At 41.9% G+C, this 25,279-nt stretch overlaps 1 protein-coding gene across 4 annotated transcripts in view; it reads right to left on the reverse strand.

Annotated features, from left to right (window-relative positions):
* ATP9B (ATPase phospholipid transporting 9B) overlaps positions 1–25,279 on the reverse strand; it is a 434,681-nt gene that overhangs the window by 388,024 nt on the left and 21,378 nt on the right. For all 4 annotated transcript variants that reach the window (XM_088475905.1, XM_088475902.1, XM_088475901.1 and 1 more), the window contains exon 2: positions 21,953–22,120. In XM_088475905.1, coding sequence (XP_088332031.1) covers positions 21,953–22,120 — 168 coding nt within the window. The remainder of the gene's footprint in view (positions 1–21,952; positions 22,121–25,279) is intronic.

Below are 25,279 nucleotides of genomic sequence, written 5' to 3' on the forward strand. Positions count from 1 at the left end.
CCAATCTAGAGACGATAAGTTCCCCTGTAAGAAATAGTTTTGATGGCCTAATAGATCTCAAGTAACAGAAATTTAAAACAGATGTATCAGTTATTTCCTTGAATCATGAAATGTACATTTTCAATGGGATGTAGGTATTTCGTGGACAAGTTCCCCCAAATTGTTAGATTGGATATACAACTGCACATCTGCTACACGACTAGAAATAATAACAATCTCTTTGTGTAAACAAGAACTGTAACACCAATGTGGTATTTTACTATCCCTCAAATTGTGTCACTATGTTTCCAAAGCATACAAAACTAGATGCTATGAATATGTAGTAATAATAAAACAGAATTTTGTCACAATTGGTTTCTAATTGTAGGATTGTCAATTAACAAAAGTGGGGCTCTTGGTCATCAAAAGGTTTTCCAAAGCCTTTAACTCTTGGGGCAGGAAAACGAGAAAACACGGTAGCTTTCTTTTGTACTGTTCCAATAAACTAGCCAGGTGTTGATAGCATAGAGCATGCTCCGTATGGACGATGACCACAGATGAAATATCTCAGTACATAGCGGAAGCTGATTCTAGTTCATGATAAGTGAATACAAACAAAACATGGAACACAGAACACTGATATGCTGACAAATGAAGAGCACATTGATCGGAGACTTTAATGGACAGTTATAGAAAGTAAAAAATCTAAAAAGATCTAAACACTGGCAATATCTTTATACTTTCAATACACTACATCATAAGTAAAGTCATTAAAAGTAGTAAATTCCGCATTTTACTGCAGACACTGTAAAATGTCTTCTTCATAAGTTTGCATGCAATCTCCATTTCTCTGTTCTCAACGGGTGGTATTGCTCCCATTTTATAGGCTTTGGGATAAAACCCTCATACAGAGTTTCCTTTCTAGACCATTAGCCTTATTTAAAGATTGCTATCATGTGAGCTTTCATCCCAGTTTTTCCCTGCATATGTATACAGTTACAGACCAAAAAATAAGAGATTAACATTGATATTCTCTGAAGAACATTATTATTTCTACTTATACAAAGTAAAAAGTTCACAAGTAGCATCAAAATCACTAAAACAGATTAAAACTACATGTTATGGGAACTCTCATCTGGGGCTCATTATCGAAAACGTTCAAAAAGTGAACAATTTTAATCTCTATTTATATTCCAGTACATTTTATAGACTTCATCACACAATTTACATTTAATAACATGAGAATAAAACCAGTAATATTATAGTGTAAAGATAAAAAAAAGTTAAATAGCATCTTGAACTGTATACTTCGGCCTAGATTTTATACATGTATTTAATAAAGAAGAAACCTGCTTTATGTAATGAAGCTAAATATGTACTTATGTTTGCAGTATTAATGTGAAGGGACAGATCCCCAATATCTTAATTGGTTACTGAGGATTCTGCGATTTTACTCAAATAAATCTCCTTCTAACTCACTTTCTCCTGCATTGTTATTTGAACTTTGAGCTGATTCAGACCCGGACGCTAAGCCGCGATCACTCGCTATGGGCGATTATCGCCCGTAGGCGCATGCATTGCAGTGCGCAAACCAGTCACTGCGATTGGGAATCGTGCACTCGTAGCACAAAGACTGAGCGCTACTTTGAATGACAGATTGCGCCGTTTGTGGGTGGTAACAGGGGAAGGTGCTTGTGAACAGGGGAGTGGTGCTGTGAACGCAGGCGTGTCTGGGCGTCAAAACTGAGTTTTATGGGTGTGCATAATTAGCATGGAAGCGTCATTGTACATGTCATTTGGTTGTATTTCAGCCTGCAGTGGTCGCAGTGCTTGTGGTGGGGTAGGGTCTACCTCAAGTGCTGTGTGCAGCTCCGATGGTTCTAATTAATCATACACTTCTTGGAGAGGACGTGTGCTAAGAAGGAAAAGTGGGAGTCTTTATACCTGCATGCGCTCACTCTGCCGTCACTCTCGAAGACATAGAGGGCGTCCTTACACCAGACAGTGCGATTGCGGAATTTGCATACCCGGCCCCTTTTGGATGCAAGCAATCGCTGCTTAGCGTCCGGGTCTGAATCGCCCCCTTTGTCCTCATATTTATTGATTTTTTTTTTTAAATCATTCATGAAAGTAAGAGTGGTTTTTGGATTGCTATTATGTAACAAGAAACACAAGTCAAACTAAGCAGAGTATACACCTACACAAATTGTTGAGCCGTTATTTCGATTTTTACCAGTTTATGCGATATCGCAAGAGTGTGTAGGCACCTTTGATCACGTTTTCCCGGAAGTAAACTGGATCGCATCTTATGTGCTGTCTAATATTGATCCAATTCAACTGGGCGAGATCAGACCAAAAGTGCAGTGTGTACGAACATTCGACCGTTCTTGCGATTCTACACCAGCACCACCTCTGTGAGTGGTACAATCATTTTCTTATGATATTTTGGCATTCGTGATTGAAGGTCGCAAGTATGATTGTATAGGTCTGTATGTTTGTATCGGCACTGTTGTCGGGTCTTGCAATTGGGAGTGTGAGGTTGATCATTGCATCAAAAGAGTGATTGCAAAGGTGTGTATTCAGCTTAACTATTGCAACTGTGAAAAACATATGTTACAATGCTGCGGATTAGTAAATAAACATTTTGCCAATAATTTAAAAGGCTACAGTATACATAACACGTTGTTTTCACTTAGGGTGGTTACACATCAGAAGGTTGGGCGATCGGGACAAATTCCCTTAATCCCAGACCATCCGCGATTGCCCGTGCACACTATGCAATTTAATGAACTGCACCACCTTGCAGCACAGCCAAACAAAAGATAATGTGTACGAACCGCGGGACCATGCAATTGTGCATACACACTGCATGACATGCACGATTTGTTGTTCCAATTTGCCTGGAAATGACAAATCGTGCAGATATCGTTAGAGTTTGTACCCAGTCTTACACACTTTATGACCTTATAATGTACTGTCGGAATGAAGTCTATAAACTTAGTGGCCAATTTATTAAGTACAGGGTTGGCATTGTGTGTAGCAATATTGCCTCACAGCACTGTTGTCTAGAAGTCAATTTCCACCAATGCCCTATCTGTGTGGAGTTTGTATTTTCTCCCAGTGTGTCTCTTAGTGTTCTAGTTTTCTCCATAAAAAACATACTGTTTGGTTAACTGACTTCTGGCAAAAACTTAACCCTAGTGTGTATGTGTGTACATGTGAAAGGGAACATTATAAGCTCCACTAGGGCAGGGACTTATGTGAATGACTAAATATTCTACGTAAAAGCTCTGCGGAAAGTGTGTGCCCTACATTATTAACTGTTAATAAATAAATACTTATACTCTCTTTCTACCTTCTGAAGAAACCACTACGTAGAACAGCGGAGAAACGCGTTAAGGAAATAAGAGATAAAAGTCGCAGGGTTGCTACCAATTGCTAGAATCTTGGACAGCCGTCTACTGTACCCACCTGTCTACCAGCCGGTAAAAAGAAAATATACTTCAGACTCCCTCCGGGAGAGCGGTCTTCGGCTACAGCAGGGAAACTAAAGCCTGTCAAGACTCTTAACAAGGGAGCAGTAAGATCAAGTTAAGAGAGATGTTAATATTCCTCTCAGGACTTTACATTGTATTGTGATACCGCTATACCCTGTGGGCTTTTGATTATGGATGCAGTGTTCGAACTTATCATTAAAAGTGAGGCGAATTTAAACACTATACCCGGATAATTTCTTGGAGGCAAGGGTTTGCTGATTTTTTCTGGCTGTGGAACTTTGTTTCATCATTAATAAAGGCTGTGAATTTAGTCTCAACACTAACTAAGGACACAAATTGGTAGTCACTTAATTGGGTTCATAAAAGGTTGACATATTAATTTTATGCATTTAGTAGTAACTGAAATCTACTGTATACTGCTATTCTGTATTTGAGTGCATTCTATGACACGTTGCAAAATATTTTAAATATTTGTGTATGGGTATGTAATTTTTATTAAATACTGATTCATGTAATCATTGTGCTCCTTGTTATTGAAAAATAACTTTAATTTACTAATAAATAAATACACCTGCTCATTAATGCAAATACATAGTCAACAAACAATGTCGCAGTAACTCAATTGATAAAAGCATGCAAAGATGATTAATAGGTTCTGTTGTTATTAAGACCAAATAACATAATTGGGTAGAAATGTGATCTACTGTACATGATTTGAAGAATAGACTGATACATAATGCCAGACTGGGCACCTCAGGAACTATCTATTCTCCAGGAATTTTCACACAAAACAATTTTTAGGGTTTACACAGAATGGTGCACAAAAATAGCATCAAGTGAACACCTTGTCAATGAAAGAAGTCAGAGGAGAATGGATAGACTGGTTCAAGCAGACAGAATGGCGACAATAACTAAAAAAAACATGCATTACAATAGAGACATGAATTGGAGTATATCTGAAGACAAGCCATATAGAACCTTAAAGTGGTTGAGCTACAGCAGGAGAAGACCACATCAAATTCCACTCCTGACAGCTAAGGACAGGGAACTGAGGCTATAGTGGGAACACAAGCTCACAAAAACTGGACCGTTGCAGATTGTAAAAAATGCCTACTGAATTTCTGCGTGACATGTAGCTGGTAGTGTCAGAATTTAGCATGAACAACATTAATCCATTAATTCATTCTGCCTTGTATCAACATTTCTTAGCATAGAATAGACCTATTAATAGCAAATGAGTTCAATTAACAAGCCACAGTCTACCTGAGGATTGATGTTGGCCATGTGCATCAATATATGGCCACATCTTCTAATGGCTACTTCCAGAAGAATAATGTACCATACATCTACAGCCATGGCCAAAAGTTTTGAGAATATCACAAGTATTGGTTTTCACAAAGTTAGCTGCTCAGTGTTTTTAGACCTTTTTGTCAGATGTTACTATGCTATACCGAAGTAAAATGACAAGCATTTCATAAGTGTTGAAGGCTTTTATTGACAATTACATTAAGTTGATGCAAAGAGTCAATATTTGCAGTGTTACCCTTCTTTTTCAAGACCTCTGCAATTCACCCTAGAATCTGTCAATCAACTTCTGGGTCACCTACTGACTGATGGCCGCCCAGTCTTGCCTAATCAATGCTTGGAGTTTGTCAGAATTTGTGGGTTTTTGTGTTTCCATCCCCCTCTTGAGGATTGACCACAAGTTCTCAATGGGATTAAGGTCTGGGGAGCTTCCTGGCCATGGACCCAAACTTTCGATGTTTTGTTCCCCGAGCCACTTAGTTATCACTTTTTTCATCATGCTGGAAAAGGCATTGTTCATCACCAAACTGTTTTTGAATGGTTAGGAGAAGTTGCTCTTGGAGGATGTTTTTCTACCATTCTTTATTCATGGCTGTGTTCTTAGGCAAAATTGTGAATGAGCCCATCCCTTGACTCAGAAGCAACCCCACACATGAATGGTCTCAGGATGCTTTACTGTTGGAATGACACAGGACTGATGGTAGCACTCACCTTTCCTTCTTCGGACAAGTTTTTTTTCCAGATGCCCCAAACAATCTGAAAGGGGATTCATCAGGGAAAATAACTTTACCCCAGTCCTCAGCAGTCCAATCCCTGTACCTTTTGCAGAATATCAGTCTGTCCCTGATGTTTTTCCTGGAAAGAAGTGGCTTCTTTGTTGCCCTTCTTGACACCAGGCCATCCTACAAAAGTCTTTGTCCTGTGTCATGCCAACAGTATGTGGCCCAGAAGTTGATTGACAGCATGCCAGGGCGAATTGCAGAGGTCTTGAAAAAGAAGGGTCAACACTGCAAATGGCATGTAGTCAGGAAGCCAGCGGTGGAAATGCCGACCGCCGGCTTCCCGATAGTGAAATCCCGGCATGGGACTAATGATAGGCGTCTAAATACCGACGCCGATCATTAGCCCCACGCCGAAATCCCGACGCCCATATATACCGATCGTAGGTAAGTCAGGCATCGGGAGCGGATAGCAGCAAGGGGGGGGGTGTTAGGGTCTCCGAGGGGGACTTAGGGTTAGGCACCCCCCCAGGTGGGTTAGGCTAGAGGAAGGGGAGGTTAGGGTCGTGCACCCCCGGGGGTAGGTTAGGGTTAGGCACCCCCTAGAGGGTTAGGTTTAGGGTGCGGGAAGGGGGGGGGGGTTAGGTTTAGGCACCCCTGGAGGGAGGTTAGGGTTAGGCACTAGGGGGAGAGGTTAGGATTAGGCACCCTTAAGGGAGAGTTAGGGGGGGAAGTCAGGGATAGCCTACTTACCTCCCCTGTTGGGATCTTCATCTGCCGCCCGGCCGGCGTCGGTATTTCAATCTGCCGGGCTGACGTCCAGCGGTAATACATACTGATTCCCTGCAAATATTGACTCCTTGCATAAACTTAATGTAATTGCCAATAAAAGCCTTCAACACTTATCAAATGCTTGTCATTTTACTTTAGTATACGTAACATCTGACAAAAAGGTCTTAAAACACTGAAGCAGCAAACTTTGTGAAAACCAATACTTGTGTCATTATCGAAACTTTTGGTAATGCTCAGATGAACATACATCTCTGGATCAGGCCCTATGTCTCTAGATTAGGTAGTGGGCTGTTTGATTAAAAGATCCCTTGAGGTTGTATTTTTGATGTTAATTACAGAAATGATCAAACACTCTATTTAATATCACAAGTACAGAGGGATGTGTAGAGCCATACATCCAGTTTACATTTAGCTTTGCCAATCGTTTTAGACCTCTTCAGTGCAATACATGGAACTATTTCTTTTACGGTTTAGACATGTAATGCACCTATTAACAATTTATTTTTCCAATACAATGTTTAATTTTTATAATAACATTTTCCTTTATTGGAGTACAGACAAATCTGAAATACAAGGGAGAAAAGTAACCATAAGGCAATAATCGTATATCACATTTAAGATATAGTTGAAAAAAAAGTCAAAGTTTGGGTATATAATCTGTGTGGTATCTGGTGGCAAAGGATGCAGAGCAATTCTCATGTTTTTGTGAGTCAGTGTAGGGACTGACCAGAAGGGAAGACTTTAACTGAGTTGGCTGGCACACAGCTTTTTCCAAAGCAGGTAAAAGGCTTCATTGCTTACAAGACATGATAAAGCATTTCAAAGTAAAAACAAAAAAAATAAGCGCTCGTACTGGTCAAATGAAAGCAGCACTTGCTTGGTTGGTGTATATCATGGCCCAGTGTAAAGCATTAAAAAATTAGCACAACTGTGTTTGTTTCAACGTTTGCTGTAACTTTTCAACTGTTTTGTAAACAGGGCCGTAGCTAGGGTAGTGCGGCAGGTGCCATCGCACAGGGCACCGCAGGGCAGGGGGCGCTGTTTGGGCCTATCAAATTTCTGTTTATTATCATTCTTGCTTGTAGCTTCCTCTTATTTCATCCCCAGCATCTCCTGGCCTCTCCTATCTCTTCCCTGGCCCTTCCACTTGAAGCCATGGCCCTTTTTTCGGTGCATTATGTCCCTTTGAAAAATGAGGGGGGCGCCAATGTTCTTTCTGGCACAGGGCACCAAAAAGTCTATTTACGGCTCTGTTTGTAAATAAATACAAATGAATAAGGTATTAATAGCAGACTATCTGGGGTTTATGTTGCATACACACGGGACGATTTTCCTGAACGATAATGATATCTTTCAATGATAAATCGTTCATATCGTTCATTTTTATGCAGTGAACGATCGACCAACGACGCCCGTTCCCGCATGAACGATAACGATATCTACAGTCGACCGTACATGCAGGCCAACTTGGATGATTTTGTCAAGATATGCCTGTAAAGACATGACTCACTGAAATATCTATCATACATATCTATCATAGATATCTATCAGTGTGTACACCCAAAATAGTTTGCCCTGCACTACAGAAAGTTGGAGGAAAATCTATCAGCGATATCTTTGGTTGTGCAGTTTGTACCGTGTGTATGCAGGATTAATGTGAAGGGGTAATTCCATAGCTCCGGGCACTTAACCCGGGAGTTGAGAGTTAAAACGCGTTAACTGTAGGCTTACCGCACATGGAAATTGCCAAATAATTGAATACTGTAGCTCTAGACGTTAAGCCTGGGAGCGGCAGCCGAGCAGTAAGACACGTTAGTCTTAATGTGGAAAATTAGGGGGGGAGGAGGGGTTACGCCAATCCAGTGCCTTTATATACGGGTGGCATTATTGAATCCATGTACTTCATTAATGACACATCATAATATTTAGCTGCTATATTGGAAATATGAGCTGTGGTGCAGTTTTAAAATAGATATATACTAGCAATTTTGTACCTATTCTAAGATGGGGCCAGGTTGTCCCTGCCTCCATACTTTCCCCCATCACCACGTGCTTCCTATGTCTCCGACCATGCCCATCCTAAATTCTTGCTCTGCCTCCACCCCGTTATACTTCCCCTCCTTGTCTGTCATACCTCGCCAGCAGTGAGAGCTGTTGAAAAGGAGAAACTCGCCGCAGTCTCACTGCGTATATAAGAGACATGGATATATATATATATATATATATATATATATATACATACATACACACAAATATAGCTTCATCGTACATAAATTGATAGCAGCAAAATTCAAAAAACAGCACGCCATAATAGTAATTGAAAAAAATATTTTAGAAACCACAATTTTGTGTGTTTTGCATATCATTATACAAGTCTACTATAAAAAGATGACTTTACAGGAGCAAATACAGAATGATAGGAAGAAAATGGCGAAGGCTTGGAATGACTAATGATTGGAAGTATACCACATCATCTGAGGAGGCAGTGAGATGGCATGGGCATGCATGGCTTCCAATTCCACTAGGTCACTAGTGTTTATTGATGATGTGACACAAGACAGAAGCAGCCGGATGAGTTCCGGATATACTCAGGCAAATTCAGCAAAGTTGATTGGATGGCGCTTCACATTACAAATGGACAATGATCCAAAATGTATTGCGAAAGCAACCCAGGAGTTCAAGGCATAGAAGTGTAATATTCTGCAATGGCCAAGTGAATCACCTGATCCCAACCCGATCGAGCATGCAATTCACTTGCTAAAGACAAAACTAAAAGGCAGAGAGCCCCGCGAGCAACAACTAAAGACAGCTGCAGTAAAGGCCTGGCAAAGCATAACATAAGAAGATACCCAGCATTTGGTGATGCCCATGGGTTCCAGATTTTAGTCAGTCATTGCCTGCAATGGATTCTCGACAAAGTATTAAAAATTTAATTTATTGATGAATATGTAAATTGTCCAATTACATTTGAGCCCCTGAAAATAGGGGACTTTGTCTAAAAATCATGCAATTCCTAAACAATTCATACAATGTATTTCTCTAATCTTTTATACAATGTTTAATTTAAAATCCATTGTAGTGAAATACAAATCCAAAATTATGAAAATTGTGTCAGTGTCAAAATATATATGGACCTAACTGTATACAGTATAGTGTAATACCATTGAGTAAAATTACCAGTATAAGTGAGTGCATATAATAGGGCCTCGTACCAGATTAAAACTTTCAACATGCATATCATAAGGTATATTTTTATGGGTATCTTTTTTATCACAATTTCCCTGACCAGGACAGGAACCATTTAGTTCAGTTGACTTCTGTATGCGGAGGACAAAATCCAGTTGTGAAAACTGTCTCATGCACTGTGGGACTGGCAACGGAATTAAATGGTTCCTGGCGACATCAAACGACCGCAGTCAGTTTTGAAACCAGGCCTAGTTTCGGAGAAAAAGTGTTCAGATAGAGATTTGCGAGCAAATAATTGTTTAAGTTAGTGGGGAAGGTGGGTCAGTGGCCGTCCAAGCTGACTCAGAGTGTAAATATACATATCACAAAGCATTTCTGAAAAATGCCTCCTGGAATGTTCCCCTTCTTACCTCTGTCTCTGTAAATAAATGCTGTGCTGATTTAACAGAGTGCTACTAATTAACAGCTACATTACAGTTACTTAATAAGAGACAAAACCTCAGGCGCTTCCCATGTCGACTCTATATTATATATATAATATGCATAAACACAATTCAAGTAAAATTAAAAAGAATTTAATATGTAAAGCAATGGGAATCCATATGCAACATTAAAACTGGTAAATACCGGTACAAACATATACACTAACAACATATAACAAAGACAGTACAACCCCAATGAAGAGAGTATGTCAGATACGCCTCTGAGCGTTTTACTCTGTAAATACTTTTTCAAATGTCTCTGAGATAAATAATAATTAATCCAGTAATAAATTAACGCCTTTAAATGAATAAGCTCATCTGAGGTGCAGTCCGCATTCGATATCACTGAGTCACCAGTGAAAATAGAACAGTCTCACCATTCCAGACTGAATCCAGTGGTTCCGTTGATGGTTCAGTTGATGGAGGTAGTTTGCCGGCAAACTTTGGGGACCAGTGACGCACTGCAAGCATTCCTTCTTCCCCTCTCACGATCATCTACGCATTTCACCTATATGAATAGGCTTCCTCAGGATGGTGAGTGTGTAGTGCCTCCATCTTTTATATCTGTGGGTCCACTTCATAGGCCGCCGCCTATCCGGTCACGTGTTGCTGCTTCCGCTTCCGGGCACTTGTTTCCGCTTCCGGTCGCGGGCACACGGATGTTGTATCCATCCGTCTCTTCAGAAATCACTTCCGCCCAACCCTTTTGCCCAGTCTTGATGTCATTCCGATGCATGTGGAGAAGTGGGTATATCCTAGATGTGGTGCTTCTATATACATAATAACTGTTCTTGTGTAAGCAACCGCACTTTCATCCAAATATAATGTTTGACGGAATAAGAAAAAATAGGAAAAAATAATAGTAAATAAATAAATAATGGCTTGATTGCTGTATCTTTATCCGCTCTTCTTATAACACTTGACAATATAGATTAGTCCTAAATAGTACCATTAGTACATAAGTTTTTACAGAGTAAAACGCTCAGAGTCGTATCTGACATACTCTCTTCATATGGGATTGTACTGTCTTCTGTTATATGTTGTTAGTGTATATGTTTGTACCGGTATTTACCAGTTTTAATGTTGCATATGGATTCCCATTGCTTTACATATAAAAAATTTTTTAATTTTACTTGAATTGTGTTTATGCATATTATATATATAATATAGAGTCGACATGGGGAGCGCCTGAGGTTTTGTCCCTTATTGATTCATCTATTTAGGGAAGGTGAGCCCCTAATTGTTTTTCCTCACAGGCAGTACCCCCCGTTTGACCCTGAGACACTAGCGATACCTTATCTTTTCTTGTTGTAAACATTACAGTTACTGACAGTTGGTCTGAACTGTGACCTCTCCAACCAGTGTCAGTGATGTCATTATCTGAGAATTCTGACACCTACTCAGCTTATCAGAGATATGATGGACTTAGCCATCTACTATATAGATGTCACATTATGGGCTCAATACAATTAGCCAAGAAGGCCGCGGGTTGCTGTTGCAACGGCATAGATATGCTGGCAACTAAACTGCAATTCACTCCCTAGCGTCCCGATCTCACATAGGACTTGAACATTTTTATTCTCAGCCCTATGGCTGTTATTTTAGCCTAACCCTAATCCTAACAATAATAAAAACATGTCTATGTTTTTGTGTCGACATGTTAAATGTGTCGACCATTTAACCATGTCAACCTAAATTTTTGTCTACATATTGGTTATTGACCTAATGATCATGTCGACCATCTGACTGTCGACATTCAGAATGTGACGACATTTTTAATGTCGAACAGTCAAACGGATACCATGTGTCACACCAACAAGAGTCTTTAAAAGAATTGGGATTTTCAGCCAAATGAAACATATACAGGGGTATTCAATATGAAACGAAAACTTCGCCGTCTATGCGTGTCGAAGTTTTCGCCGCACATCGGAGCTTTTGCCGGCGAAAAAGTATCGCGCGCGCCCCCGATTCTACCCGTATTCAATATGAAATTGGCGAAAACGGCACCCGGCGAATGTGAAATCAGCGAAAACTTCGCAGATTTTTGGGGAAATCACCCTAACACCCCCAAAAAGATGCTCTGACAAGGGGGATCACTCTGGATACCCCCGATTAGCCCTGCTGAAGGTTTTTGGGGTCTTTAAACGGGCTCTATAGCTGCTATTTTGGGGATTTGGGAAGGTGGTGAAGAATAGTATTTAGAAGGTTTTTTTGCTGAAAATAAGTAGTCGCAGCAAATTTGGGGTACTTGAAAATGGGGGTGAGCATATTTAAAAGTTGCTAAAGTGAAGTTTTAAAAAACGTGAAAAATCCACCTGCCACAAACACCTGCAATAAAAAAAACACCTGGGGCATACTTGGGGACCACCCTAGATTGTAGTTCGCTAGTTTTTAACTTTGTACCCCCCAATTATTTTTTTCGCCCCCAAAATGAAAGTGCTTTTTTGGGGGTCTTCTGAGGTATTTTTTTTTTTCATTTTTGACACAGTTTACCTTTGGGGGACTGTCTGAAGGTTGCAGGGTGGTTTCCGAAATGTTGCACCCCAAAACCCCAATTCTGCACTTTTTTTCGCCACCCATTCCTTGGTGATACTTTTCACACCGGCGAAAAGTTTCCAAATTGAATACGGTGTAAAAGTAAATCCGGCGAAAATGACGTCATCCGAGCGAAAACCTTGCAAAAACGGCATTTTCGCTCCATATTGAATACCCCTATTAAAATGCTAAGCAAGTTGTCAAACTTCAAAAGTCTGATTAATGTGCGGACCTAATGCACAGGTTGATGTACAGGAGCTCCTCATTTAATGACCTGCCTGTTTACTGACCACTCGGGCTTCCGACCTGCCCATATGACCTGTGGGTCTGATTCATTAAGGATCACTATTGCTAAAGCACTGAGCGTGCATCGCAGTGCGTGTGCGGGAAGGCGCCACTGCGATCGCATTGTGATCACATATGGAGAGTCATCGCAAAGTGACTGACAGACTGAGCGTTTGTGGGTGGTGACGGGGGAGTGGTCGGAGAACCGCACGCGTTTCTGCCCGTTTGAACGTCATTGCATGGGCATGCATAAATTATTTAGTGCGGTTGCATACGCAGCACTGTGTGCAACCAGGTTAGCAATTTTTACGTAATATCAGGGCTGCGGTAATTCTGCATGAGGGGCCGATGGTACTCGATGTTACCGATGTTTATGGAGGTTTGCATGGTATTACAGATGTGAGATAGCGGTAGTGGGAGGCATTTGGGCGTCTCTATTCTGGCAGTGCGACGGCATTGCGATAGCATTCATTAGCATATTTTCGCAGCAGACCAGTGTGCGATTACAGAGCTGCGATCCTTAAGGAATCAGGTCCTGTGATCGGGCAAGACGGCTGCACCTTCACCCGGTGCCTTGACTTCAACAGAAATAGCAACAACTATCATGCTTCTTCTGTGTCCTACCATGAGCCTCGGCTTCTGCTGTGTCCTGATCACTGTGGCCAGCAGGGATTGGGCAGCCTGGCAGCGCCAGCACCCCCTCCTGTCAGATGTTCCTGGTTATCGACCAATTTTTTTCACAACCTAGTCGTATGAACGGAACTGAGTCATTAAGTGAGGTGTGGGATGTACTTGGGATCCTGACGCACGGAATGCCGGCGATCAGCATCCAGGCGCCAGAATCCCAACAGGAGTAAGAATACCGGCAGCAGCATCCCGGCGCCTGCGATCCCGGTGCGTAAGTATGAGGGTTAGGTTTAGGGTTAGGCACTGGGGGGGAAGTTAGGCTGTGGGTAAGGTAGGTTAGGGGAAGGGTTATGTGTTAGTGTGGGAGAACTTACCTTTGGGCATCAGTATTCTGACAGTTGGGATGCCGCTTTCGGTATTCTGACTACTGGCATCCGGACAGCCAGGAACCTGTACCCAACCCGTGAGGAGCTTTGTATTATGGATCAAAAGTAGTCAGGATTCTATTAACGGTGAGTGGTTTACTTGTGTTAATGTCGTATAAAAGTCCATGGGCTGCTCACCTTGTGAATGAGTAGGCAGCGGTGCTGTGCTGAAAATCAGGATTATCAATAAGTGGCAAAAACAGTGAATGAGGACTATTAAGATTCTGCTTTTTGAGAACATGCTTCCACCAACCCATGTGGATATCAGAAATGGGTTAACCTGAACTTCCATAGGAAAATAAGCTGAGAGAGACTATAGGAAAGAGACCAAGGACATTCTTGAATCAACAGACTGCTCAACCGGGGGGTTAACATACTTTTCTGTTTGATACAACCACTCTTTATCATACTGAATACCAGCATAATTGTTTTTGAATCTTAAAAAGGGCTATACATGGTCAATTGCATTACATATAAGTTTTCAAAACTCATGGGTGAGCAGCCTCCCAGCATAGGAAGTGAGCAGAGTGGGCAGGATCTAGAATGGATATAACAATGGAAAAAAAGATTTAATCAGAGATCTCATATTGAGGGAATATAGTTTATGAATATTTATCCGTGAGCTGAATGCCTAAAATTTTAGGGAAGATGAATACCAACTTAATCCAGGGCAATCAGGTGTCAATGTGCAGTTTGACTGTAAACCCCAACAAGATTGAAATCATAAGTTTTATCTAATATAAAAGGGAGAGATAGCAGGGGTAGAACAAATAGTAATAGACAACTTAATTGTGTGCTTTTCCAAATGTCATGCCTTTAAATTCAGATTGAAAAATATAGATCAAAGGATCAAATGCCAAATTAAATAATAATGGGAAAAAGGAGCAGTTCTTGTACCTCAGGTCAAAACAAGTTGGTGGAAGCAAGAGTTGTTTATAATAAGGGAGGAGACCGGGGAAGTGTAGATAAACTGGATAAAATGTGCAAAGATCTGAACAAATTAACTATGCTCTAAAATTTTGCCAAGGCCTTTTCTGCATCAAGACTTAGCAGCTAATCAGGGTCAGAGAAGGTGTGTTTACAATGGGAGGCCACAAAAGGTTTCCAGACACCTTTCACACAAAATCTACTGTATATAAATCCCAATTGATGGGAAGTCAAGAAAGCTGGCAAAATATGATGCAACCTATTAACCAAAATCTTTGCCATTATTTTAATGTCTTGGTTGAGCAACTTGATAGGAACTTTAAGAGTTATGAAAAATGAATGTATGCAACTGGTGATAATTTGCAGCCACTAGAACAGAGCGTGCTGCACTTAAGGCACATCTGGCACTCACAACCAGTCCCAAACCCCTTTACACGGAGTTCTGCTAGCACCTCAGGAGGGTGTGCCCAGAAATCCGCGTTATGTGTCACCCAATACAAGTGAATTAGCTCCCAGCCACTTTAGGCAGGAGCTAATTCTATCCAAGAATTTTATTGTACCCTTAATGTCAGTGTTTGGAAAATATCCGTAAATCAATAGCGTCATACTAATCCTTTGTGTGACAAAAACAGCAGAATGCGCAGGAAGGAAACTAGATTTCCTGGCATTTTTATGTAATATGCATGCCACTTATATTCCAGGAAACATAGGAACTCATTCAGACCCGCTCGCAAGATGCGGTCGTTCGCTGTCAAAAAGGGGCCGGATATTTAAATTAAGCGCTCGCGTAAGGACGCCCTCCTTGTCTTAGCGAGCTACGGCAATGAGTGCTCGCTATAAAGACGCCCCCTTGCTACTCGCAACACACGTCATCTCCGGGAATTGTAGGATTAATCGGTAACATCGAGAGCCATCGGAGATGCTCGCAGCCCTTGAGGTTGCCTTTCACCGCTGCAAGCACTGTGATCAGTGCGGGCTGAAATATATGCAGGTGACGTGTACAATGACGCTACTTTACTAATTATGCACACCCTCTAAACAGTGTTTTGGCGGTCTGACACGCCTGCGTTCGCACATCCACTCCCCCGTTCACAAGCACCTTCCCCTGTTACCACCCACAAACGCCACTATCTGTCACTCAAAGTAGCGACCTGATAGTGGTTTACGAGCGACCAAATTTAGATTGCAAAGACTGGCTTGCGCACTGCAAATTATACGCATGTGCAGATGGGTGAAAATCGCTCAGAGTGAGCGCAACTTAGCGAGCGGGTCTGAATCAGGTCCATAATCGGATCAAATTTGACAGCATTAATTCATCCAGGTTACAATGTACCCAAAAGCACACACCAAAGTATCCAAATCACATCCTTATTTTATGAGACCACAATCCAAAATATATAAAGCCTGCATCATTTTGAGACTAACAAATTGGTAAATCCAGATTATACCAACATTGCATATGTACCCTTTCATAATGTTACTCCACATTGGCAATGCTTCCTTAAAGGATCCTTCTGTTAGCAGATTAGTACTGCAAAAACCAAACCTTGACATAATGACAACTGTTTCAAATGTACAGCTTTTAAAAGAACATCCGCTTTCACTTGGATGCAATCCTCCGATGTCTGCGTCTGGAATGGTGTTGCGGGTTTAGAGGTTCACATTTCCCACTGAGGAATTACTCAATTTGACTGACCTACTTGTTATGATTGAGTTTGTATAACCTTTTATAATTTTCTTATTTATTTCTTTTAATACTTCTTTTGGTTTGGTTACCATAATTGACTACTGTATACGGTCTAGTCTATTAGTACATGTTCTCTTGCAGCCTGGGATCCTGAGAAAGGGCTTAATGTATGAGCCCTTTGTTTCACAACTTTAAACATATGTTTATATATAGTATTGATTGCATAAAAATTGACATAGACCAGTGTATTTGGCTGTTAGTCTATTATCAACTATATTTTGTGACCTGGGTTGATCCTTTCACACAGAAGAAGGACATAGGTTGACCTGGCAAAAAGCTTGACCCGGCAATTTAATCTTCTGTCTGAAAGAGGGTACTGGCCTGGGACCGGGACCGTGCTCCAAAAGCCAGGTAAAAGCCGGATCAAAGCCCAGGCTTCTGTGTGAAAGTGGTACAAAATGTAATGCAAAAACAAAACTAAATATATTGGATACATCCACATTTTACCCACTAAAAGGCTGTTTTTCCATGCAAAGTATAATTTTTCTATGAACAAAAAAAAATAAAAACCTAAAACTGAACAAAATAAATTTTCATATTACATATTTTAAGATTGCATTGGATGAGGATAAAACATAAGAGTAATAGATATGTCAAATACTGACTTGATCAGTGAAAAAAGATACAATTAAGTTTTGTTTTTTCTACCCAAATCACATTATTTCTTGATAAATATCGGACAAATAAAACTACCCTTTGTACTCTTATAAATATTTATTTGCCCCAATGACAAAACTGCAGTAGAGCCATTAACAGAAAACAGTGAGACATATGATATAGTAAAAATACATAGCAGAGAAAGCCTTATTTAATATTTGTCCCACTACTTTGTCCACCTGTTACCGAAAAGATGCATATAATGCTTTCCTTTTGTAGCACAGATCCCACATTTTTTAATAAGTTTAGAGCAGCAACAACTGTTTTTCTACTGCAAAACCATACAGTAATTATTGTACTCTACAGGTAGCAGTAGTAATCAAGCCAAAAGCAACAGTGTAGTCATGTCTTTCTTAAAAGATCAGCATTTTCCCATGCTTCTGCATAACAAATGTGTTGCAGATTAATTGAAAGTGTACAGGGCATCTCAGTACTGAGATTAATCCGAGCATTTGATATCCCTTTCACTTCATATGGAAATGCCATTCAATGGAACCATTTTCATTGGGACAATGTGTTTTTGATAACAAGTGGAATGTAAATCTCATGAGAAAGAAATCAATCCAACCAAAGTAGTCCTCTGTATTGATTTGTGTGCATTATAATTTCACAGACTTGAATAGAATTTCAATGTAACAGAAAGCAATTTCATCGCAACAGGAAAAAAAAATCAGGACAAATGGGCAGTTTGGACATTTTATGTAAAGGATGACTGCACAACATGTTTAGAAAAGCAACAGCTTACCTACAGCTATCCTGCTACAGTACGTTGTGTGTCACTTCTCCATACACTGCCTGTGAATAGAAACCACCTATTGCACCAATACGTTCCGTACTTGGAAATGTGAAACTGTTTTATCCTGCAAGGGACAGAGTTACCCAAAATATATTTTATAGAACAATAATGTAAAGGAATTTTTTTTGCATGTAATTATAGATTTTCAGCCAATCTATTGCAATAAATTTATTGCAATTATTGATAATGTCGAGATCACAATGTCGACAGTTATGATGTTAACATTGTTAAAATGTAGACAGGCAGTACCGTAACACGGGGTGTCACTCCCTCTCAGTGATAGGAGCCGGGTGCTGCACTGTATAATTAAGTGCAGCACTTGACTCCTGACACTGTGAGGGAGCCAGCTGGCACTGCACGCACCTCCGGCAACACTCCCCCCCCCCCCCCCCCAGCCTGCCTCCCAGTGATAACGGGACCACAGGGGGTTCGGCCACGAGGCCACGCCCCTTCCACAAGGCCATGCCTCCTTTTGGCGCAGCGCGTCTCCGCCGCTCAACACAACGTCCCTCCCCGCACCGGGTGATACCGTGGGGAGGGACGCCACTGTAGACAGCCAACATGTTGATATTCTCAGAATATCGACAGGTGAATTGTCGGCATTGTCAAAATGTCGACACTAGGGTTAGACTGCGGGCAGACAGGTTAGGGTTAAGCTGCAGGGGGAGGTTAGGCACTATCAGGAGAAAGGAGAATTAGGGCTGGGGATTAGGGTTAGGGATAGAGGAGAAACACTCACCATAATGCTGAAAGTTCACAGCTTTTACCTTGAAGTGACAGTTACATGACTGATGAAACCCAGAAGCCTCGCTGGACTGGCTGCAGCCTTCGGGACAAAAGGTAAGTCACCGCTGGGACACCAAGGAAGATGGGTCGACATTTCATCACGGTCTACATGATGAATGTCGACATATACACTGAAATGCCAAAAGTGATGGGATAGATGCCAAGTATCGTGTAGGACCTCCTTTAGCCCTGTGAAGTGCAGCAACTTGAAGTGGCATCGATTCCATAAGTGGATGGAAGACCTCTTGAGAGATGTTGACTCATGTCAACTGGGTTCCAAGACCTCATGTGATCTTTGCTACACCCAAATCCTACCACCAAAGCAACTCGATCCGTTAATCATCTTACCACGCCACATGTTGCCAGTCCTCCAGAGTACAATCAGCGATGTCACGAGACCAGGTGAGGCGCTGTGTCCGGTGTTGTAGTGTTAACAGAGGCTCTTCGGTGGGTGTTCTGCGCCAATATCCCGTGGAAGCCAAAGAAAGTTGCACTAACCTGCTGAGCACACGTCTGGTACCTCCTGCAGTTATGTGGATGTGATTTGAGCCAGCGTTGCTTGTCTGTTACCATGGACAATTCTAGTCAGACTCAGATGGTCAAGATCATTAAGTACCCAAGGTCAGCCACTGCACTGTCCACGGTGGGTGGTAATACAATCCATTAGGTATTCCCAGTACACACGCGATACCGCAGATCAAGGAATGCTGAATGTCTGTACAACTTCGGAAATGGAACGCCCCATCCCTTGTGCCCCGCTCGAACTCCGATAATTCATGTCGCCTTGACAAACGGACTCACAAGATGTAAGATTACAACTGAAGCAGGTCTGGGCATTTCCAAGATGTCACAGTACAGTGACGCCACCTCCCATTACCTTTACTTACTGCTATCCCATGACTTTTGGCACCTCAGTGTATACAAACGCACAGAGTGTTGCATTCAGCATTTTCTGTGCTTGAGGCAACAATTTGCGCATTTAACTTTCAGTTATAGTGTACAATTTAACATTTACACAAACATAGTTGTACACAATGTCCATCAAACTAATCAAGTGCTGTTTTCAGTTAACCAATCAGAGCTATAATATTTGTTTTAACGCATATGAATTGCATTCTCTCCATGGGGTAATTCAATTGTTTTCGCCTTCGGCTGCTGCTAATGGGATCCTGATGGAGCAATTCAATTGTTGCTCCATTCCAGCGTGAATGCCTCCTAATATGGCGAGCAGAAATCAGCGAAAAATCCTGGTTTTTTTTAGCCCTGTTTCTGTGTGTTAACCAGGACTTTAGCCAGTTATAACGGCGGCTAAACCTGGTCTATTTGGTCGCAATATGCTCAAAAAGGCATGGGCTCCAAAATCAATTGAATATCGCACCCTGATCGCCCATTATTTTAGACGTGAAATTGGGTTCTAACGGGATTTGTAAGTTGTAAGCAATGAAGAGTCTCTCACCTGCATCAGCAAAGAAAACCATGTTCGTGGGATCGTACTCACTAAAGAGGGGTATTCTTGAAGACTGCTAAAAGGATCGGCTGTAACCAGTCTGCAGTTGCAAGGATAATTGTCACATGTAAGGAAACCAGAACTACTGATGATCTACCAAGATCTGGGAGGCCAAGGAATGCTTTGCCATGTCAACATTGCGTTTTGCAGCCAGTTAGGCTAAACAATTGTCACTTGATGTCTCTGGATTTGCTATCCAAATGGTTGGAAAAAGTAAAGTTGGTTGTTTTGAGGAGAAAGCTGCTGCCAACAAAGTTTCAAAAGAGGCGCCGATTGGCCTGGGCAAAGGAGCATTGATACTGGACCAATAAATAATGGTAGAAAGTAATTGTTCGTGACCAAAAGTCATTTTGCCTTTTACGGCAATCAAGCAAGTCAATATGTGCAACGATTTACAAACAAGGAATTTCGTGCCAAGTGTCTAAGTGTGACTGTGAAGCATCCAGTATAAAGTCATGGTCTGAGGAGGCATGTCAGCTACAAGTGTTGGATGTCATCAAATTGTGGAAACAATTTGATAAACACAGCAAATACATGACAATACTCAAGAGAAGAATGCTTCCTTCTGCAAAAGAAATGTTTCTGGATGAAGATTTAGGGCCCTATTCAGCAGTGCAGCCATATACTGGCAGAACTATTCTAAACATAGGACCTCATTCAGCAGTACACACTAGTGCACTGCTGAACGCAGATTCCCGATGATCGGGAATCTGCTTAGGCGCATGATCCTTTCTGCGCATGTGCAGAATGGGTCTGTGATCCTGCACAGAGCCTGGCACTTGTCTGTCAGTGATTGATAGTCTGCTGCCATTTGTGGGCGGGGAGGATGCGGCGATGGCCTCAGTTTCCCGAAACTGAGATTTCCTGGCTTCTTCCTCTCCTCTGCGTGACCCCATTGGTCATCTTAGCCGGCCAATGTTCTGCAGAGTATCCAATTCTGCGTTGGACAATGCAGCTCGGATACGTAATACAGCAGGAGATGTGATGCCTCCTCCTGCATTACCATATCTGCACAGACAGAATTGCAAAGCTGCTTGTGAGCAGCTTTGCAATTCCGTCCGTAGCTGAATAAGGCCCTTAATCTTTCAAGATGACAATGCATCATGCCATAGAGGAAAAGTTGTGAAGAATTTGTTTATGTTGCGTAACATCAGTTTCCTGATTTAGCCTCTACAATTCCGGCCTTAATCTAACTCAATCGAATCACCCAGAATCGAATCATCTCTCCGGGTCCCCTAGAGAACCTGGTTCATTCAACCGCTGCGAAAACAAATTCTGGATTAAACAAAATAGGTATTTTTAAGAATAAATGTGTCTCATTAAAAATTAATTCATGGCTTTTGTATTATTCTCACTTTAAAAGTAAAAATCTGGATACATTCCAATCATATAATATACAAAAGTCATGCCAGAATAGTCAGACACAGTACATTTCCTAAACAATGGCATATAACATGTCCACATATCTCAATGCAAGATGCTTCAAATTGCTGTTTAAAGTACAGAGAAAGCATGTGGTGCTAGTGATGCAGACTTTTGGCCACCACTGTATATATTCTGCATTCAAGGAAGCAAAAAAAATAAGTCAACTACAAAAACTTCTTCAGCAAGTTAGCAATACAGTATCAAACGTCCAAGACAAACAGTGACCAGAAGATGATGTACAGTAGCTCAACAGATGTGACATTACTAATACAAACCTGGTGCACAAGAATTTCCACCCTCCACAAATAAACCATTCTAGTCCTCTTTTTCGACGAGTCATTCTGGCTCTTGGTAAGGTGTGGTAATCATTTTCATCATTCTCAAAACCCTCTTCTGACATCATAAGTGGCATTTCATCCAAAGGAGAAGCTTCATCTTGGTACCTAGCAAAACACAGACATCATTGTTATAATATTTTTTATTGTAATCTAGCTAAGAAGAAAGTATAGCTAATTGATATCTATATAAGCGAGAAAGCGTGTGTCTATCTGTCCGTCTGTCTGTTTTGTCCTTTGTGCACGGTCAGAGTTTTGGACCTAGTTCCACCAAATTTGGCATGGTGTTGTAGTTTGACCAAGATTAGGTTTTTGTCTAGGTTTATATGTTTTGTCAGTGCCACACACAGTCACATAATCGCTAAAAATGGGGACACTTTTAAATTATACAGATTCCACGGCTGGCTCCAGTGGAAATTGGCAGTCTGACTAAAAACCTGAGAGAATGCAACAAAAGTATCCTTTTCACATCACTGTGAGCAAACTTGATGACTCATGCAAATTCATATTAAATCCAGAGCCCCTGTGTTTGCATATAAGGGCGTAACCAGGGGCATAAAGAGCTGGTCCAGGGAATGGGGTGTGGCTTAATCACGCGAGGCGTCATCACGTCTCCTTAGAAAAATAAAAACCTTTTTGCAGTGCCATGAAGCACTGCCCCCCCACCCCCCCCCCCCACAGGCACAGGAGACTGCTGCAGCAGCAAGCAGTCTCCCATTGCAGCCCAGCACACAGCAGCACGCTGGGCTACTGACATGTAAGAGGGAGGGGGGCAGCATCATACTTGGGCCCCCACTGGGCCACTCCAACAAGCTGGGGCCCGGGTAATTAGTACCGGCAACCCTGGGCATAACTAGAATTTTGCGGTCCACATAGCAATATCTTAAAAGGGCCCCCCAGAGATAAAAAAAAACACATAAATTTTCCCCACATAGAGCCCATTCAAGTTATGCCACACAGTAGTAGCCCTTATACACATTATGCCATGCAGTAGTAGTGCCCCTTATACATTATGCCAGACAGTAATGCTCCTTACACTACACAGTAATGCCAATTACACATTATTCCATACAGTAGTGCCCTTTAAAGATTATGCCACATAGTAGTAGTGCCCCATATAACACAGTATCCAACACAATAGTAGTGTCCTTACCCATTACGCCCCCCCCCAGCAACTCACCTCCCCATGTCCCTCCAGCAGCCTCTCGCCTCCCCTTGTGTGCCATCAGCAGCCAGCAGGTGTGGATTTGGGGCCGGACAGCCAGCTAACCACAGCTGGCGCACCGGCCGGCAGCGTCAGACAGCACCGACGCAATATAAATCTGGCGCTGGTCGCGAGTCAATCAGAGCTTGCGAACCAGCAGCCAATCAGGAGCTGCCACTGTTGATTGGCTGTCAGTCCACAAGCTCTGCTTTGCAACAGGCGGCGCTGTCTCTTCATGACTGCCTGCCAGTGCGCTAGCTGTAATCAGCTGGCAGGCCGGCACCAAATCAACATTGTTGACACCCAAGAATGCCTCGATGGCCCTGACTGGACAGGCCCACCTTGTGTGCATGACTGAGTGCAGGGGGAGAGGCGGGCCACAGAGGCAGCTCGGGCACAATAACTGCCACACCCAGGGGCAAACGCAGGATTTTTACAAGGAGATTTCCAAACACGTGCGCGCACACACATATATATATATATATATATATATATATATACACTATGTGTATATAAAATACATACACACACACACAGATATACACATACATGTCATACATACAGTACCTTACAAACATCTACTGTATGTCACACATACATTACACACACACACACTTACCTTGCAGCAACTGCGGGTTGTACACCTGATGACGATGGGACCTGGCAGGCTGGCACCATGTCATTAGGCCCCATACCCCAGCGACAAAATGCTGCGATTCTCGGGTCAAACTGGAGGGGACGGAGCAAAATTATGTGATTCTATTGGATTCAGGTCATATTGGCTCCGCCTCCTCCCGATTGACCGGCGAATCACAGCATTTTGCTGCAAGTGGACAGGGCTTAAGAAGATGGTTGTCTGCTCTCCAGTCTCAGGGGGTTTCTGGGTACTCAGAACCACCCTCCCTTCCTCTGCGTGCGCTAGTGGCACCTCTTGCACCCACAATAGATACACCACTGTTTGTAAGCATGTTAGCAAACAGTGTGGTCATTTTCAAGATCAATGGAATGGGGTTATAGGTGAGGACAATGCAAACAAATAAAGACTGCAGGTGTACTTCAGGGTCCAGTCTTCAACCCAGGTAACGCCGGGTATCCCAGCTAGTATCCAATATCCCATGTCAATTAAACATATTCTGAATTTTTGGCTGTTTTTATATATTTCAATTTTCCAAATGTAGCACCTTCCCAAAATATTATAATTAAATATGGGGCAATGCAAGAGTAAATAGTTACTGTAGAGACATTTATTTGGGGTATGAGAATAGAGGTGAAACATTACCTTAGAGATCTGAAATATCCTTCATAGCTTGGCAGAATTCATCCAATATGCTTTGTTGATATTCTTGTACAGGACACCAAATTCATTCAAAGTTCTACAGTTTCAAGGCCTGGTGAGTAAGGGCTCTATTCATCATGTTAATTATCAGGGTCCGAACGGATCCTGATAATGAACATTCCTACTCGACGCGAGCGCCGGAGCAATTCATCATTGCTCAAGCGCAGATCCCAAAATCAGCTGTGTATCCGGAACCTTCATCATTGCTACGGCGTGGAGACAGCCGATTTGAAAATCAGCTGTCTCCCCGGAACTTTTCACTGCTTCTTTCAGAGCAGTAAATCTCTTCACTGTTCCTTGCAGAGCAGTATAACTAGTGCGCATGCGTGACCTATGGGTCGCGCATACGCACAAAAGCCCAGGCGGAAGGAGCTGGACAGGGGCAGAGGGATCTGAAAGAATCCACCTTCGCGACTTGGGACTGGAGTGGGTTGCGAGAGCACTAGAAATCTGAAGATGGCGAGTTCCCGCAGTCAATCTCCGAAAATATTGTATTTTCGGAGCTTGATGAATTCTGGCCCCATACTAGTCTATGGGGACAGCGGGCCATTCCAGGAGAGAAAGCTAAGCATTACCTTTTTGATGAATGGCCCAAAAACTTAATTTCTACAATTGCAGATGAAAATGTTTCTCCAAGACATATTTATTAAACTGTACATTATAACTTGTAACAATTTACTCTCTTCAAATACTTATAACTGCAGTCACCACTTAACAATATAACAAC

Source organism: Taudactylus pleione, unplaced genomic scaffold (assembly GCF_031769625.1).
Source record: "Taudactylus pleione unplaced genomic scaffold, aTauple2 ptg000179l, whole genome shotgun sequence".
NCBI lineage: Eukaryota > Metazoa > Chordata > Amphibia > Anura > Myobatrachidae > Taudactylus > Taudactylus pleione.